This window comes from Hyperolius riggenbachi, chromosome 4, assembly GCF_040937935.1.
Source record: "Hyperolius riggenbachi isolate aHypRig1 chromosome 4, aHypRig1.pri, whole genome shotgun sequence".
Classification (NCBI taxonomy): domain Eukaryota; kingdom Metazoa; phylum Chordata; class Amphibia; order Anura; family Hyperoliidae; genus Hyperolius; species Hyperolius riggenbachi.
This window is the reverse complement of record NC_090649.1, coordinates 274,092,904-274,116,397: the sequence shown is the minus strand read 5'-3', so window position 1 is coordinate 274,116,397 and position 23,494 is coordinate 274,092,904. Positions and strand designations below refer to the sequence as shown.

Sequence of the window (23,494 nt, the reverse complement as noted above, 5' to 3'; positions counted from 1 at the left end):
ACATACATGCACATGCATACATGCACATACATACATACATGCACATACATACATACATACATGCACATACATACATACATGCACATACATACATACATACATGCACATACATACATACATACATGCACATACATACATACATGCACATACATACATACATACATACATACATACATACATACATATACATACATACATGCACATACATACATGCACATACATACATACATACATACATACATACATACATGCACATACATACATACATACATACATGCACATACATACATACATACATACATACATGCACATACATACATACATACATGCACATACATACATACATACATGCACATGCATACATACATACATGCACATGCATACATGCACATACATACATACATACATACATACATGCACATACATACATACATACATACATACATGCACATACATACATACATGCACATACATACATATATACATACGCACATACATACGCACATACATACGCACATACATACATACATACATACATACATACATGCACATACATGCACATACATACATACATGCACATACATACATACATGCACATACATACATACATACATACATACATGCACATACATACATACATACATGCACATACATACATACATACATACATACATACATGCACATACATACATACATACATGCACATACATACATACATGCGCACGTACGTACATACATGCGCACGTACGTACATACGCACGTACGTACGTACGTACGTACATACATGCACATACATACATACATGCACATACATACATACATACATGCACATACATACATACATACATACATACATACATACATACATACATGCACATACATACGCGCACATACATACGCACATACATACATACGCACATACATACATACGCACATACATACATACGCACATACATACATACGCACATACATACATACGCACATACATACATACGCACATACATACATATACGCACATACATACATACGCACATACATACATACGCACATACATACATACGCACATACATACATACGCACATACATACATACGCACATACATACATACATGCACATACATACATGCATGCACATACATACATGCATGCATGCACATGCATGCACATACATACGCACATGCATACATACGCACATGCATACATACGCACATGCATACATACGCACATGCATACATACGCACATGCATACATACGCACATGCATACATACGCACATGCATACATACGCACATGCATACATACGCACATACATACATACATACATACATGCACATACATACATACATACATGCACATACATACATGCACATGCATGCACATACATACATGCACATGCATGCACATACATACATGCACATGCATGCACATACATACATACATACATACATACACATGCATGTACATACATACATACATGCATGCACGCACATGCATGCACGCACATGCATGCATGCACATGCATGCACGCACATACGCACGCACATACGCACATACATACATACATACGCACATACATACATACATGCACATACATACATACATACATGCACATACATACATACATACATGCACATACATACATACATACATACATGCACATACATACATACATACATACATGCACATACATACATACATACATACATACATACATGCACATACATACATACATACATACATACATACATACATACATACATGCACATACATACATACATACATGCACATACATACATACATACATGCACATACATACATACATACATACATACATACATGCGCACGTACGTACATACATACGCACGTACGTACGTACGTACGCACATACATACATACGCACATACATACATACATACGCACATACATGCACATACATACATACATGCACATACATACATACATACATACATACATGCACATACATACATACATACATACATACATACATGCACATACATACATACATGCACATACATACATATATGCATACGCACATACATACATATATACATACGCACATACATACATATATACATACGCACATACATACATATATACATACGCACATACATACATATATACATACGCACATACATACGCACATACATACATACGCACATACATACATACGCACATACATACATACGCACATACATACATACGCACATACATACATACATACATACATACGCACATACATACATACATACATACATACGCACATACATACATACATACGCACATACATACATACATACATACATACATGCACATACATACATACATACATACATACATGCACATACATACATACATACATGCACATACATACATACATACATGCACATACATACATACATGCACATACATACATACATACATGCACATACATACATACATGCGCACGTACGTACATACATGCGCACGTACGTACGTACGTACGTACGTACGTACGTACGTACATACATGCACATACATACATACATGCACATACATACATACATACATGCACATACATACATACATACATACATACATACATACATACATGCACAAACATACATGCACATACATACGCGCACATACATACGCACATACATACATACGCACATACATACATACGCACATACATACATACGCACATACATACATACGCACATACATACATACGCACATACATACATACGCACATACATACATACGCACATACATACATACGCACATACATACATACGCACATACATACATACGCACATACATACATACGCACATACATACATACGCACATACATACATACGCACATACATACATACGCACATAAATACATACGCACATACATACATACGCACATACATACATACATACGCACATACATACATACGCACATACATACATACGCACATACATACATACGCACATACATACATACGCACATACATACATACATGCACATACATACATACATGCATGCATGCACATGCATGCACATACATACGCACATGCATACATACGCACATGCATACATACGCACATGCATACATACGCACATGCATACATACGCACATGCATACATACGCACATGCATACATACGCACATGCATACATACGCACATACATACATACATGCACATACATACATACATACATACATGCACATACATACATACATACATGCACATACATACATGCACATGCATGCACATACATACATGCACATGCATGCACATACATACATACATACATACATGCACATACATACATACATACATGCACATACATACATGCACATGCATGCACATACATACATGCACATGCATGCACATACATACATGCACATGCATGCACATACATACATACATACATACATGCACATGCATGTACATACATACATACATACATACATGCATGCACGCACATGCATGCACGCACATGCATGCATGCACATGCATGCACGCACATACGCACATACGCACGCACATACGCACATACATACATACATACGCACATACATACATACATGCACATACATACATACATACATGCACATACATACATACATACATGCACATACATACATACATACATACATGCACATACATACATACATACATACATGCACATACATACATACATACATACATACATGCACATACATACATACATACATACATACATACATACATACATACATACATGCACATACATACATACATACATGCACATACATACATACATACATACATGCACATACATACATACATGCGCACGTACGTACATACATACGCACGTACGTACGTACGTACGCACATACATACATACGCACATACATACATACGCACATACATACATACGCACATATATACATACATACGCACATACATACATACGCACATACATACATACATACGCACATACATACATACATACGCACATACATACATACATACGCACATACATACATACATACATACGCACATACATACATACATACGCACATACATACATACGCACATACATACATACGCACATACATACATACGCACATACATACATACGCACATACATACATACGCACATACATACATACGCACATACATACATACATACGCACATACATACATACGCACATACATACATACATACGCACATACATACATACGCACATACATACATACGCACATACATACATACGCACATACATACGGACATACATACATACGCACATACATACATACATACGCACATACATACATACATGCACATACATACATACATGCACATACATACATACATACATGCACATACATACATACATACATGCACATACATACATACATACATGCGCACGTACGTACATACATGCGCACGTACGTACATACATGCGCACGTACGTACATACATACGCACGTACGTACATACATACGCACGTACGTACGTACGTACATACATGCACATACATACATACATGCACATACATACATGCACATACATACATACATACATGCACATACATACATACATACATGCACATACATACATACATACATGCACATACATACATACATACATACATACATGCACATACATACATACATACATACATGCACATACATACATACATACATACATGCACATACATACATATATACATACGCACATACATACATGTATACATATGCACATATATACATACGCACATACATACGCACATACATACGCACATACATACGCACATACATACATACATACATGCACATACATACATACATACATGCACATACATACATACATACACATACATACATACATACACATACATACATACATACATACATACATACATGCACATACATACATACATACATGCACATACATACATACACGCACATACATACATACACGCACATACATACATACATACATAAATACAGAGGGTGCTGCAGCACACAACAGGAAAACAGTGACAGGGGCTCTTGGTTACGCTTTAACGCATTTAAGCTCACCAACTGCGCCAAACATACATACATACATACATACATACACGCACATACATACATACATACATACATACATACATGCACATACATACATACATACATACATACATACATACATGCACATACATACATACATACATACATACATACATGCACATGCATACATGCACATACATACATACATGCACATACATACATACATACATGCACATACATACATACATGCACATACATACATACATACATGCACATACATACATACATACATGCACATACATACATACATGCACATACATACATACATACATACATACATACATACATACATACATATACATACATACATGCACATACATACATGCACATACATACATACATACATACATACATACATACATGCACATACATACATACATACATACATGCACATACATACATACATACATACATACATGCACATACATACATACATACATGCACATACATACATACATACATGCACATGCATACATACATACATGCACATGCATACATGCACATACATACATACATACATACATACATGCACATACATACATACATACATACATACATGCACATACATACATACATGCACATACATACATATATACATACGCACATACATACGCACATACATACGCACATACATACATACATACATACATACATACATACATACATGCACATACATACATACATGCACATACATACATACATGCACATACATACATACATACATACATACATGCACATACATACATACATGCACATACATACATACATGCACATACATACATGCACATACATACATACATGCACATACATACATACATGCACATACATACATGCACATACATTCACATACATACATACATACATACATACATACATACATACACGACCTCGTTCCTTTGTTACTGTACATACATAAATACAGAGGGTGCTGCAGCACACAACAGGAGAACAGTGACAGGGGCTCTTGGTTACGCTTTAACGCGTTTAAGCTCACCAACTGCGCCAAACATACATACATACATACATACATACATACATACATACATACATACATACACGCACATACATACATACATACATACATGCACATACATACATACATACATACATACATACATACATACATACATGCACATACATACATGCATACATACATACATACATACATACATGCACATGCATACATGCACATGCATACATACATGCACATACATACATGCACATACATACATACATGCACATACATACATACATACATACATGCACATGCATACATACATGCACATACATGCATACATGCACATACATACATACATGCACATACATACATACATGCACATACATACATACATACATACATGCACATACATACATACATACATGCACATACATACATATATGCATACGCACATACATACATATATACATACGCACATACATACATATATACATACGCACATACATACATATATACATACGCACATACATACATATATACATACGCACATACATACATATATACATACGCACATACATACATACGCACATACATACATACGCACATACATACATACGCACATACATACATACGCACATACATACATACGCACATACATACATACGCACATACATACATACGCACATACATACATACATACGCACATACATACATACATACGCACATACATACATACGCACATACATACATACGCACATACATACATACATACATACATACGCACATACATACATACATACATACATACATGCACATACATACATACATGCACATACATACATGCGCACGTACGTACATACATGCGCACGTACGTACATACATGCGCACGTACGTACATACATACGCACGTACGTACGTACGTACGTACATACATGCACATACATACATACATGCACATACATACATACATACATACATACATACATGCACATACATACATACATACATACATACATGCACATACATACATACATACATACATACATGCACAAACATACATGCACATACATACGCGCACATACATACGCACATACATACATACGCACATACATACGCACATACATACATACGCACATACATACATACGCACATACATACATACGCACATACATACATACGCACATACATACATACGCACATACATACGCACATACATACGCACATACATACGCACATACATACATACGCACATACATACATACGCACATACATACATACATGCACATACATACATACATACATGCACATACATACATACATGCACATACATACATACATGCACATACATACATACATGCACATACATACATGCATGCATGCACATGCATGCACATACATACGCACATGCATACATACGCACATGCATACATACGCACATGCATACATACGCACATGCATACGCACATGCATACGCACATACATACGCACATACATACATACATACATACATACATGCACATACATACATACATGCACATACATACATGCGCACGTACGTACATACATGCGCACGTACGTACATACATGCGCACGTACGTACATACATACGCACGTACGTACGTACGTACGTACATACATGCACATACATACATACATGCACATACATACATACATACATACATACATGCACATACATACATACATACATACATACATGCACATACATACATACATACATACATACATGCACAAACATACATGCACATACATACGCGCACATACATACGCACATACATACATACGCACATACATACGCACATACATACATACGCACATACATACATACGCACATACATACATACGCACATACATACATACGCACATACATACATACGCACATACATACGCACATACATACATACGCACATACATACATACGCACATACATACATACGCACATACATACATACGCACATACATACATACATGCACATACATACATACATACATGCACATACATACATACATGCACATACATACATACATGCACATACATACATACATGCACATACATACATACATGCATGCATGCACATGCATGCACATACATACGCACATGCATACATACGCACATGCATACATACGCACATGCATACATACGCACATGCATACATACGCACATGCATACATACGCACATGCATACGCACATGCATACGCACATACATACGCACATACATACGCACATACATACATACATGCACATACATGCACATACATGCACATACATACATACATACATACATGCACATACATACATACATACATACATACATACATGCACATACATACATACATACATACATGCACATACATACATACATACATACATGCACATACATACATGCACATGCATGCACATACATACATGCACATGCATGCACATACATACATACATACATACATACATGCACATGCATGTGCATGCATGCACATGCATGCACACACATGCATGCACGCACATGCATGCATGCACGCACATACGCACATACGCACATACGCACATACATGCACATACATACATACATACATGCACATACATACATACATACATACATGCACATACATACATACATGCACATACATACATACATACATACATGCACATACATACATACATACATACATACATACATACATGCACATACATACATACATACATACATACATACATGCACATACATACATACATACATACATGCACATACATACATACATACATACATACATATACATACATACATACATGCACATACATACATACATGCGCACGTACGTACGTACATACATACGCACGTACGTACGTACGTACGTACGTACGTACGCACATACATACATACGCACATACATACATACGCACATACATACATACGCACATACATACATACATACGCACATACATACATACGCACATACATACATACATACGCACATACATACATACATACGCACATACATACATACGCACATACATACATACATACGCACATACATACATACGCACATACATACATACGCACATACATACATACATACGCACATACATACATACGCACATACATACATACGCACATACATACATACGCACATACATACATACATACGCACATACATACATACATACATACATACATACATACGCACATACATACATACATACATACATACATACATACGCACATACATACGCACATACATACATACGCACATACATACATACGCACATACGCACATACATACATACGCACATACATACATACGCACATACATACATACGCACATACATACATACGCACATACATACATACATACGCACATACATACATACGCACATACATACGCACGCACATACATACATACGCACATACATACATACGCACATACATACATACGCACATACATACATACGCACATACGCACATACATACATACGCACATACATACATACGCACATACATACATACGCACATACATACATACGCACATACATACATACATACGCACATACATACATACGCACATACATACGCACATACATACATACGCACATACATACGCACATACATACATACATACGCACATACATACATACGTACATACATACATACGCACATACATACATACATACGCACATACATACATACATGCACATACATACATACATACGCACATACATACATACATACGCACATACATACGCACATACATACATACGCACATACATACATACGCACATACATACATACGCACATACATACATACGCACATACATACATACGCACATACATACATACGCACATACATACATACATACGCACATACATACATACATACGCACATACATACATACATACGCACATACATACATACATACGCACATACATACATACATACGCACATACATACATACATACGCACATACATACATACGCACATACATACATACGCACATACATACATACGCACATACATACATACATGCACATGCATACATACGCACATGCATACATACGCACATGCATACATACGCACATGCACATACATACATACATACATGCACATACATACATACATACATGCACATACATACATACATACATGCACATACATACATACATGCACATACATACATACATACATACATGCACATACATACATACATACATACATGCACATACATACATGCACATGCATGCACATACATGCATGCACATGCATGCACATACATGCATGCACATGCATGCACATGCATGCACATACATGCATGCACATGAATGCACGCACATGCACGCACATGCATGCATGCACGCACATGCATGCACGCACATGCATGCATGCACGCGCATGCACGCGCATGCACGCACGCATGCACATGCATGCATGCACGCACGTACGTACATACATACGCACATATATACATGCATGCACATACAGGGAGTGCAGAATTATTAGGCAAATGAGTATTTTGACCACATCATCCTCTTTATGCATGTTGTCTTACTCCAAGCTGTATAGGCTCAAAAGCCTACTATCAATTAAGCATATTAGGTGATGTGCATCTCTGTAATGAGAAGGGGTGTGGTCTAATGACATCAACACCCTATATCAGGTGTGCATAATTATTAGGCAACTTCCTTTCCTTTGGCAAAATGGGTCAAAAGAAGGACTTGACAGGCTCAGAAAAGTCAAAAATAGTGAGATATCTTGCAGAGGGATGCAGCGCTCTTAAAATTGCAAAGCTTCTGAAGCGTGATCATCGAACAATAAAGCGTTTCATTCAAAATAGTCAACAGGGTTGCAAGAAGCGTGTGGAAAAACCAAGGTGCAAAATAGCTGCCCATGAACTGAGAAAGTCAAGCGTGCAGCTGCCAAGATGCCACTTGCCACCAGTTTGGCCATATTTCAGAGCTGCAACATCACTGGAGTGTCCAAAAGCACAAGGTGTGCAATACTCAGAGACATGGCCAAGGTAAGAAAGGCTGAAAGACGACCACCACTAAACAAGACACACAAGCTGAAACGTCAAGACTGGGCCAAGAAATATCTCAAGACTGATTTTTCTAAGGTTTTATGGACTGATGAAATGAGAGTGAGTCTTGATGGGCCAGATGGATGGGCCCGTGGCTGGATTGGTAAAGGGCAGAGACCTCCAGTCCGACTCAGACGCCAGCAAGGTGGAGGTGGAGTACTGGTTTGGGCTGGTATCATCAAAGATGAGCTTGTGGGGCCTTTTTGGGTTGAGGATGGAGTCAAGCTCAACTCCCAGACCTACTGCTAGTTTCTGGAAGACACCTTCTTCAAGCAGTGGTACAGGAAGAAGTCTGCATCCTTCAAAAAAAAACATGATTTTCATGCAGGACAATGATCCATCACACGCGTCCAAGTACTCCACAGCGTGGCTGGCAAGAAAGGGTCTAAAAGAAGAAAAACTAATGACATGGCCTCCTTGTTCACCTGATCTGAATCCCATTGAGAACCTGTGGTCCATCATAAAATGTGAGATTTACAAGGAGGGAAAACAGTACACCTCTCTGAACAGTGTCTGGGAGGCTGTAGTTGCTGCTGCACGCAATGTTGATGGTGAACAGATCAAACCATTGACAGAATCCATGGATGGCAGGCTTTTGAGTGTCCTTGCAAAGAAAGGTGGCTATATTGGTCACTCATTTGTTTTTGTTTGTTTTTGAATGTCAGAAATGTATATTTGTGAATGTTGAGATGTTATTTTGGTTTCACTGGTAAAAATAAATAATTGAAATGGGTATATATTTGTTTTTTTTGTTAAGTTGCCTAATAATTATGCACAGTAATAGTCACCTGCACACACAGATATCCCCCTAAAATAGCTAAAACTAAAAACAAACTAAAAACTACTTTCAAAAATATTCAGCTTTGATATTAATGCGTTTTTTGGGTTCATTGAGAACATGGTGGTTGTTCAATAATAAAATTATTCCTCAAAAATACCACTTGCCTAATAATTCTGCACTCCCTGTACATACATGCACATACATACATACATACATGTACGTACATACATACATACATGCACATACATACATACAGTGGAGGAAATAATTATTTGACCCCTCACTGATTTTGTAAGTTTGTCCAATGACAAAGAAATGAAAAGTCTCAGAACAGTATCATTTCAATGGTAGGTTTATTTTAACAGTGGCAGATAGCACATCAAAAGGAAAATCGAAAAAATAACCTTAAATAAAAGATAGCAACTGATTTGCATTTCATTGAGTGAAATAAGTTTTTGAACCCTCTAACAATAAAAGACTTAATACTTAGTGGAAAAACCCTTGTTTGCAAGCACAGAGGTCAAACGTTTCTTGTAATTGATGACCAAGTTTGCACACATTTTAGGAGGAATGTTGGTCCACTCCTCTTTGCAGATCATCTCTAAATCCCTACGGTTTCGAGGCTGTCTCTGTGCAACTCTGAGCTTGAGCTCCCTCCATAGGTTTTCTATTGGATTAAGGTCCGGAGACTGACTAGGCCACTCCATGACCTTAATGTGCTTCTTCTTGAGCCACTCCTTTGTTGCCTTTGCTGTATGTTTTGGGTCATTGTCGTGCTGGAACACCCATCCACGACCCATTTCCTCTCCCCGGGCCCCCCCCCCCTTCAGATGCAGAGTGACGCGCACGGAAGCGCTGTAGGCTGAAACTCACCTCCGTCCCTGCGTTCCAAGCGCCGCTGATCTCCTCTCGCTGTATAGATGTTGTTACACACTGCTTCCGGCTAAACAGGAAGCAGTGTGTAACAACATCTATACAGAGCGGGAGGAGAGGAGACCAGCGGCGCAGGGACGGAGGTGAGTTCTGCCTACAGCGCTTCCGTGCGCCGCGCACTCTGCATTTGAAGGGGGGGGGGAGGCCTGGGGAGAGGAAGGGAGGGAGAGGTCGGGCTGCTCTCCCCGCAGCTGCGGCTCCCCCCTTCATTATGGGGGGGGACCTACCTACCTACCTACCTACCTAATCCTGGGGGGCAGCTACCTACCTATCCTGGGGGGGCAGCTACCTAATCTAACCTATCCTGGGGGGCAGCTACCTAATCTATCCTGGGGGGCAGCTACCTACCTATCCTGGGGGAGCAGCTACCTACCTAACCTATCCTGGGGGGCAGCTACCTACCTAACCTGTCCTGGGGGGGCAGCTACCTACCTAACCTATCCTGGGGGGGCAGCTACCTACCTAACCTATCCTGGGGGGGCAGCAACCTACCTAACCTATCCTGGGGGGCAGCTACCCACCTAACCTATCTGGGGGGGGGGGGCAGCTACCTAATCTAACCTATCCTGGGGGGCAGCTACCTAATCTAACCTATCCTGGAGGGCAGCTACCTAATCTATAATGGGGGGCAGCTACCTACTCTAACCTATCCTGGGGGGCAGCTACCTACTCTAACCTATCCTGGGGGCAGCTACCTACTCTAACCTATCCTGGGGGCAGCTACCTAATCTAACCTATCCTGGGGGCAGCTACCTAATCTAACCTATCCTGGGGGAAAGCTACCTAATCTATCCTGGGGGGCAGCTACCTAACCTATACTGGGGGGCACCTACCTCATCTAACCTATACTGGGGGCAGCTACCTCATCTAACCTATACTGGGGGGCACCTACCTATCTAACCTGGGGGCACTTACTTGTCTAACCTGTATTCGGGGCACCTAGCTAGCCTATACAGGTGGCAACTATACTAGCTACCTAAATTGGAGGCACCTACCTAACTAACCTATACTGGGGGCACCTACCTATCTAACCTATGCTGGGGACAACTATTCTGGCTACCTATATTAGAGGCACCCACCTAGCTAACCTGTACTGGGGGCACCTATCTATCTAACCTATACCGGCGGCGCCTGCCTATCTAACCTATACTGGGGGCAACTATACTGGCTACTTATGCTGGAGGCACCTACCTGGCTAACCTATACCGGGGGCAACTATACTGGCTTACCTATGCCTGGCTACCTATACTGGGGGGACCTATAGCTGGCTATAGGGATTTGGATATGTGTGTGCGTCGGGTGTTGCTGGGGGAGGGGGGCTGTTGTTGCCGTGGGGGGGGGGGGGGGCCCACATCCAGATTCCGCATCGGGGCCCAGAGGTTTGTAGCTATGCCACTGCATACATACATGCACATACATACATACATACGCACATACATACGCACATACATACGCACATACATACATACATACGCACATACATACATACATGCACATACATACATACATACAAGACACCTTGTTACCTGAGCCAGAGGCCCCTAGAACAGTCAACAAAGCTTTGCCTTGACGTCAATGCCTAACCTGCCTATCCACTCGAATGACTAGAGAAATAGCATCCTCCAAAGTCTGTGGATCTGGGTGACTGACTAATATATTAACAGAATCTGATAACCCAAACAAAAACTGATCCAGTAGTGCGGCCTCCCCCCACTTGGTTGAGACTGACCAACGCCTGAATTCTGCAGCGTATTCCTCTGCAGTACGGCGACCCTGGCGGTGTTCCCTTAACTTGCGTACAGCAGTAGCAGAAACATCAGGGTCAGAATAAATGATAGCCATGGCCTTGAAGTTTTCCACAGAGGTAAGAGCCTCCTAGTCAGAAGGTAAACTATAAGCCCAGGTCTGTGAGTCCCCCTGCAGAAGAGACTTGATCAAAGATACTTTGAGTCTCCGTTCCTGTAGACTTAGGGCGAACCTCAAAGTAAGTCAGACAACTGTTCTTAAAATTATCAAAATCTGATCTAGAGCCAGAAAACTTCAGGTAGCGGCATTTTAGGCTCCAATGGACTCTGTATGGGAAAAACTGGAGCAGGTACAGACTGACCATTAGGAGCTGCTGGTTGATCAACATGGGGCTGTGTGTTAGCCAAATGGGTCAACTGGGCCTGTTGAGCAGCCATTTGTTCAGTGAGCTGGTTAACAGCCCCTGTGAGCAACATGACCTGTTGTAACTCCTCCATAATCTATTTTGGGCCCGTGATAATGTCACGCTAGGTGCTATGTGGATCACTACACAACATATAAACAGACCAAGTTGGACATAGGCTGTGGTCATACACGTTATCAGCTGGCTGCAGTACAGTGGGTTAGGCAGAATCGAAGTCAGTAACAGGCTAACGTCATACACGTTAGATCAGATGGCTGCAGTAGAGGGGACTAGGCAGAATCTGAGTCTGTAACAGGCTGAGGTCATACACGTAAGATCAGATGGCTGAAGTACAGGGGCTAGGCGAGAGAGTGGTCAGTAAAGCTAAAGTCGAATCTAACCCTCCTGGCGGTTTGGCAAAATCCGCCAGGGGGCATCAAATACGTTTTTTTTTTTTTTTTTCATGTAGCGAGACGAGGTCTCGCTACATGATAGCTGCTGCTCAGCGGCATCCCCCCAGCCCCTCCGATCGCCGCCGGCGATCGGAGATCAGGAGATCCCGTTCAAAGAACGGGATCTCCTGGAGGGCTTCCCCCGTCACCATGGCGACGGGGCGGGATGACGTCATAGACGTCGTGACGTCAAAGGGGACTCCGATCCACCCCACGGCGCTGCCTGGCACTGATTGGCCAGGCAGCGCACGGGGTCTGGGGGGGGGGGGCGGCTGCGGCGACGCGTATAGCGGCGGATCGGCGGCGATCGGGCACTGCACGCAGCTAGCAAAGTGCTAGCTGCGTGCAGCAAGAAAAAAAATTATGCAAATCGGCCCAGCGGGGCCTGAGCGGTGCCTCCCGGCGGCATAGCCCGTGCTCAGCACGGGCTTACCGCCAGGGAGGCTAAGTCAGTCTGGCAGTCGCATTGAAATACAATGTTTATCACGGAGTGATAAGGTGCCCAGCGATACCAGCGTACTGATTGCGATCACGGGCAACGAGAGACTGCAGCAAGAGGTTTTAAATACAATCCCTCCCCCAATCAGTGGCCGGCCACACACACACAGCCAATCAGCACACAGCATCCATCCCTGCTTGTGTGTCAGCTGATCTAAACTATCAGCTGACACTGCCATTGCCGACGGGGAGCATAAGTGCGGCTCTGAGCCGCGCCTGCCCAGGGACACGGTAAGGACGCGCACCCTAAGTCACTGTCGCAGGGGTGCCGGGGATGCCGCCGGATGGATCGGAGGAGGAAGCTCGCGGCCACGCTCCGCCATCTGAGCGCCCCCCCCCCCAGTAATCGCCAGTTCCCGAAATTACAGACTATAGCAGTGATAGGCAAACTTGGCTCTCCAGTTGTTAAGGAGCTACAAGTTCCACAATGCATTTGCCTTTATGAATCATGAATGTGGCTGTCAGACTCCTGCAATGCATTGTGGGACTTGTAGTTCCTTAACAGCTGGAGAGCCAAGTTTGCCAATCACTGGATTACAGCATCACTGCTATAGCCACACCAGGCTTCGGCCCTGCACATTCTCGCAGCAGGTGCCGAAAAGCCCTTCTTCGATCCTTGAACGGGTAAGGATTTGCAAGAAGGAGTTGCAAGAAAATCTACTTTAATTGCATATTAAACATATACTAAGTTATGTGTTGTTTGTTTTGTTTTTATACACAGAGTCTGCAAAATGTTTGTTGAATACATCACAGGCCAACTGCACTGAGAATGCATGTGACGGTAAGATATGCTGTCTTTTTATTTAATTATGCTATTTCTGGTTAAAATGTATTCAATGGTTATCTTAGCACTCTTCTAGAAATATTATATTTTATTAATTTACTGGTTTCTTCTAAAACAGCGAAACATTTGTAAAGCGCTTTTCTCCTGTAGGATCCAAAGAGCATAAGCTTGTCTCAGATCAGTACATAGTGATGTGTTCATAAATGCCAGACTAAACAGTTGGCCTTCAGTTTTGCTTTAAATGTGTCCAGGGTTGGAGCTGTCTTAAGTTTAGCAAGGCATTGCACAGGGTAGGGATAGCATGACAGAAATCTCTGGCTCCAAAGGTTTATAGTTGAAGTCTGGGGGTGGTCAAATTATCGTATCCTTTGATCTGAGGTAGTGGGAGGTGTGAAGCAGTTGCAAGAAATCCTTCAGGTATCCAGGATGTAGGTTGTGTAGAGCTTTGAATGTTAGCATGCCAATTTTGAAAAAGATTCTCCATTTTATGGATAGCCAGTGTAGTGAACAAAGGGTTGATGTTATGTGGCAATGGTGGGTTTGGCTAGTTAACAGCCTTGCGGCGGCATTCTGTATTGAAGCGGACCCAAACCAAACATTTTTTTTAATTCAAAATATTTAGTTGAACCACTCTGACACATACAAAGATAAATAAACACTCCTTCAAGCATATGGGCATTTCAGTGCGTGCTTTTCCCCCTCCTCTTTGCATAACTAGGGTTATACAGGTGGCAGCCATTAGCAATTCCTCCTTTGCTGGACACCATCTATTCCATCAGTTTGCCGGATTATTTGCCGGCAATATGAAAGGAAGGGAGGGGTTTCTCCAATAAATGTAATATATTTTATATTTGTCATGCAGCTGAAAAAAGGCTGCTATTTATTATTATAATTTAGGAAATAGATTTTATTTCTGAAATCTTGTATTTTTAGTTTTGGTCCACTTTAATTGCTGGTGGTGCAGGTCTTAGTTTGGAAGGCCTGTATAGAAAACATTGCAATAGTCCAGGCATGATGTCATGAAGGCATGAACTACAGTTGGAAGATCCACTGAAGGGATGAGGTGCTTCATTTTTGCAATATTCCTGAGGTGAAAGAAGGAATAATCCACAACAGCTGAAATTTGATTCCTGAAGTTTAATTCCCCATCAATCAGGGAACCCAAGAGAATTTTACTTCTGCCCCAATAGATTAGCCACACTATTATAGAGCCTGGAAAGAAGAATTAAGATTTTACACAGATATCATTGCTTTTGGGTCAAATGCAGAATGTAAAACTACTGTATGTAGTTGGTTTGTACTTGTTTCTATAGGGTCTGTCTCCTGTGTACAACTAAATGTATGCAAAATAAGTGACCTATGCCTTAGTTTTCTAATTTCCTGGGAAACTAGAAGAAATCGTTCCCTGTGCTGTTATCTTGCTTCCCTTTTGTGCCCTCAGCTTCTTGAATATGGGACAGGCAAATCCCTAGCATACTCTCTACAGGATTTACGCAGACCAGGCCTCTGGCACAAGGGAGTAGATTACCCATCATAATCTCCCACAATACAGGACCTCCCCCTAGTGTTTTTTTATGCACTATATCATATGAACATCTATGTTGGTGATGTCTCAAACCACACATCAACTACCGGTATGCATGCATTTGTATGAGTATTGCTAGATGATTGTACAATGTTTTTAAACTTGGGGCCCGTTTCCACTGCAGCCGCACGCATCTGCGAGACATGTGACGGCACTTCCGGATCTGCGGTTACGCTGACTAAGATTCGCACAGATTCGTATGGAAAAGCCAGACGAATCGCTAGCGCAAGCGGTTTGGCCGGCGGCTCCATTACTCCCTATCTCCCTATGTCAGTTAGCCTACGGGGAAACTCTGCGGATTCAGCCCGGTTTCCGCGCAGGTGGAAATGGGCCCTAAACCTGTATTTATACTCCCCACTATTTGTTCCTTGCTATATAAGTATTATTATTATTATTATTCAGTATTTATATAGCGCCAACATCTTCCGCAGCGCTGTACAGAGTATATCGTCTTGTCACTAACTGTCCCTCAGAGGAGCGCACAATCTAATTCCCTACCATAGTCCTATGTCTATGTATGTATTGTATGTGTTGCAGTCTAGGGCCAATTTAGGGGGGAGCCAATTAACCTGTCTGTATGTTTTTGGGATGTGGGAGGAAACCGGAGTGCCCGGAGGAAACCCACGCAGAAACGGGGAGAACATACAAACTCCTTGCAGATGTTGACCTGGCTGGGATTCGAATCGGGGACCCAGCGCTGCAAGGCGAGAGCGCTAACCACTACGCCACCGTGCTGCCCATATAAGTAAAAAATAATCTTATGTGCATATGCCAAGGGAAAAAAAGGCCAAAGCCTTTTTTTATAAGGAGGCAGAGCAATAACCAAGCAGGCTAGAAATACATGACACAGGTATACTTTATATAAAAAAATACTGCAACATTAATATAACTAAAGGGAACCTACAGTGAGAGGCATATGGTTGCTGCTATATTTATTTAACTTTAAACAATACTATATAGCCTGGGAGTACTGCTGATCTGTTTGACTGCAGAAGTGTCTAAAGCGCACACACCTGGAACAAGCATGCAGCTAATCCAGTCAGAGACATATGATCTGCATGCTTGTTCAGGGTCTATGGCTAAAAGTATTACAGGCAGATTATTAGCAGGCTAAAACACTGATGAAGGCACCTTGATTGATATAATGCTGGTAGATGTGACAATGAGAAGTGTAATATCTTACCTTCTCTGAAAAACACAACATAAGTAATGGGAAAACAATGTTTATTCATGCATGTTAGACAACGCGTTTCACGGGTCTCAGCCCGCTTCCTCAGGTCAATAACAAGTGCCTGAAATGATTCTAGAATATGCTGGGGTGCCTATTTTAATTTTAGATTATCAGAAAATCCAGGCAATTTGTATTGTTTAAGGAAATAAATATGTCAGCTTTATATTCCTCTCCCTTCAGGTGGGCTTGAATTCAGTGCAGGAATATACTATTGATTTTACACACTAGAGGCGCATGTTAACAAAGAGGTTTTTAGTAGTATGTTATGCTAGAGCTAGACCATAGTTTCCTCGCAAAAGCAATTGGGGCCAGACTCACGTGATGCAGTTGTACGTTCCACTGCAGCATTTCCTTTACATGAAGTATATTTAACCACTTGAGGACCGCAGTGTTAAACCCCCCTAAAGACCAGGCCAATTTTCACTTAATTGGCCACTGCAGCTTTAAGGGCTCGCTGCAGGACCGTACAACACATCACACGAGTGATCCCCCCCCCCCCCCCTTTTCTCCCCACCTACAGAGCTCTCTGTTGGTGCGGTCTGATCGCCCCGACCCCCCCCCCCCCCCCATTGTTTTTTTTTTTTTCCATATTTGTTACTGTTTAAATTATTAAATAAAATGTACTATTTTTTTAATTTCCCTGTGCAAAAGTACTCCCTCCCCCCAGCCAGCCACTCTCCTGTGTGCCAGGGGGACAGTTGTGTCACACAACTGTCCCCAGTACAGCACTGCTGCAGATCGCAGCGCTATACTACCGTCTAACAGTCTCCCGAGCGGCGATTGTCTATGCTGTAAAGGTATGAGATGTGCAGCACCTGAAACTATGGATACTGGAAGCCTGTGCTAGCATTTCTCCCTCCTGCGGTGTTGCTATATCAGTATGTGAAGAGTGGGAGAAGAGGGTTGCATTGACAATCCAACACAATGGGCAGCAAATTGAAAACGTTATAAGTGGGTCAGAAACTTGTAAATAACTCATGAATGAATAAAGTTACGTTAAAACCAAGCACACAATTGTTTGTTTTTCTTGTGAAAGTTCCAATAAGTTTGATGTGTCACATGACCCTCTTCCTATTGAAAAAACAAAAGTTTGATTCAAAATGGCCACCATGGTCACCACTCATCTTGAAAAGTTTCCCTCCTCACATATACTAATGTGCCACAAACAGGAGGTTAATATCGCCAACCAATCCCATTTTATTAAGGTGTATCCATATAAATGGCCCACCCTGTATATCTTTGATATTGGTAGCATTTCAGCTTCATGAGCCTACATAAGAGGAGAGCAACCAGGGCATGAGGGAGGGGAGTGGGAGTTTTTTGTGGGTGGTGTTTATTTGTACTGCAAATTCTCTATTGCCAGACAGACTGTTGTACAACAGTGGTCTGATCGGGTGTGTCGTTAGTGCAGGAGATTTGGGGCACGTCCCCAAATGGCCGCCCAAAGTGCCCAGTATGTTGGGGCATATGGTGCCCGGGGCGCAGGAATACCGGGGCTAAATGCTTTGAAGCTGGACAGCGCAGGGAGAGGGCCCTTCTACCCTCCCTCACCTCAGGGCCGCCCTCCTGTCACTGAGCTTCTTCGCGGCGGAAGATACAGCAATGATACTAGCTCACTGAAAGAGGAACTAGTGTGAGGACAGCATTGCAGAGAGGATACAGCATGGACAGCAGGTGGCTGGAGCTCTAGTGACTGAGGCTCATATCTGTATCTTCCGACCTTACCTGAGGTACGATGCACATCCGTCCTACTCCACTAGCCATCAGGTAGATGGAACTACCCAGCCCCCCACCCCACTAGCCACCAGGCAGATGCACCCAGCCACCCCACTAGCCATCAAGCAGATGCACCCACCCACCCCACTAGCCATCAGGTAGATGCACCCACCCACCTACCTACCTCACTAGCTATCTGGCAGATGCATCCACCCAGCCACCCCACTAGCCATCAGGCAGATGCATCCACCCAGCCACCCCACTAGCCATCAGGCAGATGCATCCACCCAGCCACCCCACTAGCCATCAGGCAGATGCATCCACCCAGCCACCCCACTAGCCATCAGGCAGATGCATCCACCCAGCCACCCCACTAGCCATCTGGCAGATGCATCCACCCAGCCACCCCACTAGCCATCAGACAGATGCACCCACCCACCCCACTAGCCATCTGGCAGATGCACCCACCCACCCCACTAGCCATCTGGCAGATGCACCCAGCCACCCCACTAGCCATCAAGCAGATGCACCCACCCACCCCACTAGCCATCAGGTAGATGCACCCACCCACCTACCTACCTCACTAGCCATCTGGCAGATGCATCCACCCAGCCACCCCACTAGCCATCAGGCAGATGCATCCACCCAGCCACCCCACTAGCCATCAGGCAGATGCATCCACCCAGCCACCCCACTAGCCATCAGGCAGATGCATCCACCCAGCCACCCCACTAGCCATCAGGCAGATGCATCCACCCAGCCACCCCACTAGCCATCTGGCAGATGCATCCACCCAGCCACCCCACTAGCCATCAGACAGATGCACCCACCCACCCCACTAGCCATCTGGCAGATGCACCCACCCACCCCACTAGCCATCTGGCAGATGCACCCACCCACCCCACTAGCCATCTGGCAGATGCACCCACCCACCCCACTAGCCATCTGGCAGATGCACCCACCCACCCCACTAGCCATCTGGCAGACGCACCCACCCCATTAGCCATCTGCCAGATGCACCCACCCCACTCGCCATCTGCCAGATGCACCCACCCACCCCATTAGCCATCTGCCAGATGCACCCACCCACCCCACTAGCCATCTGGCAGACGCACCCACCCACCCCACTAGCCATTTGGCAGATGCACCCACCCACCCCACTAGCCATTTGGCAGATGCACCCACCCCACTAGCCATCTGGCAGATGCACCCACCCATCCCACTAGCCAACAGTCAGATGCACCCACCCCACTAGCCATCTGGCAGATGCACCCACCCACCCCACTAGCCAACAGGCAGATGCACCCACCCACCCCACTAGCCAACAGGCAGATGCACCCACCCACCCCACTAGCCAACAGGCAGATGCACCCACCCCACTAGCCATCTGGCAGATGCACCCACCCACCCCACTAGCCAACAGGCAGATGCACCCACCCACCCCACTAGCCAACAGGCAGATGCACTCACACACCCCACTAGCCAACAGGCAGATGCACCCACCAACCCCACTAGCCAACAGGCAGATGCAGCCACCTCACTAGCCATCAGGCAGATGCACCCACCCACCCCACTAGCCATCTGGCAGATGCACCCACCCACCCCACTAGCCATCTGGCAGATGCACCCACCCACCCCACTAGCCATCTGGCAGATGCACCCACCCACCCCACTAGCCATCTGGCAGATGCACCCACCCACCCCACTAGCCATCTGGCAGATGCACCCACCCACCCCACTAGCCATCTGGCAGATGCACCCACCCACCCCACTAGCCATCTGGCAGATGCACCCACCCACCCCACTAGCCATCTGGCAGATGCACCCACCCCACTAGCCATCTGGCAGATGCACCCACCCACCCCACTAGCCATCTGGCAGATGCACCCACCCACCCCACTAGCCATCAGGCTGATGCACCCACCCACCTACCTCACTAGCCATCTGGCAGATGCACCCAACCACCCCACTAACCACCCCAACATTTCACATTTTTGGTAACTTTTTCTGCATTTGACATTTGAAGTAATCATCCCTGCATTTTAAATTTGGGGTAATCATCTCTGCATTTGACACGTGGAGTAGTGTTTGTTTAAATATTTACGTCTTTCTAGTACTGAGTTGGACCTCCTTTTGCGCTCAGAACTGCCTTCATTCTTCATGGCACGCTTCAGATTTGGTCATATTGACATGACAGCATCACACAATTTCTGCAGATTTATCATCCT

The 23,494-nt window shown here is 43.1% G+C and overlaps 1 protein-coding gene across 2 annotated transcripts in view; it reads left to right on the top strand.

Moving 5' to 3' along the window:
• The window catches only part of CD164 (CD164 molecule), a 104,688-nt gene that overhangs the window by 62,356 nt on the left and 18,838 nt on the right, over positions 1-23,494 (top strand). For both annotated transcript variants that reach the window (XM_068279445.1, XM_068279444.1), the window contains exon 3: positions 16,672-16,731. In XM_068279445.1, coding sequence (XP_068135546.1) covers positions 16,672-16,731 — 60 coding nt within the window. The remainder of the gene's footprint in view (positions 1-16,671; positions 16,732-23,494) is intronic.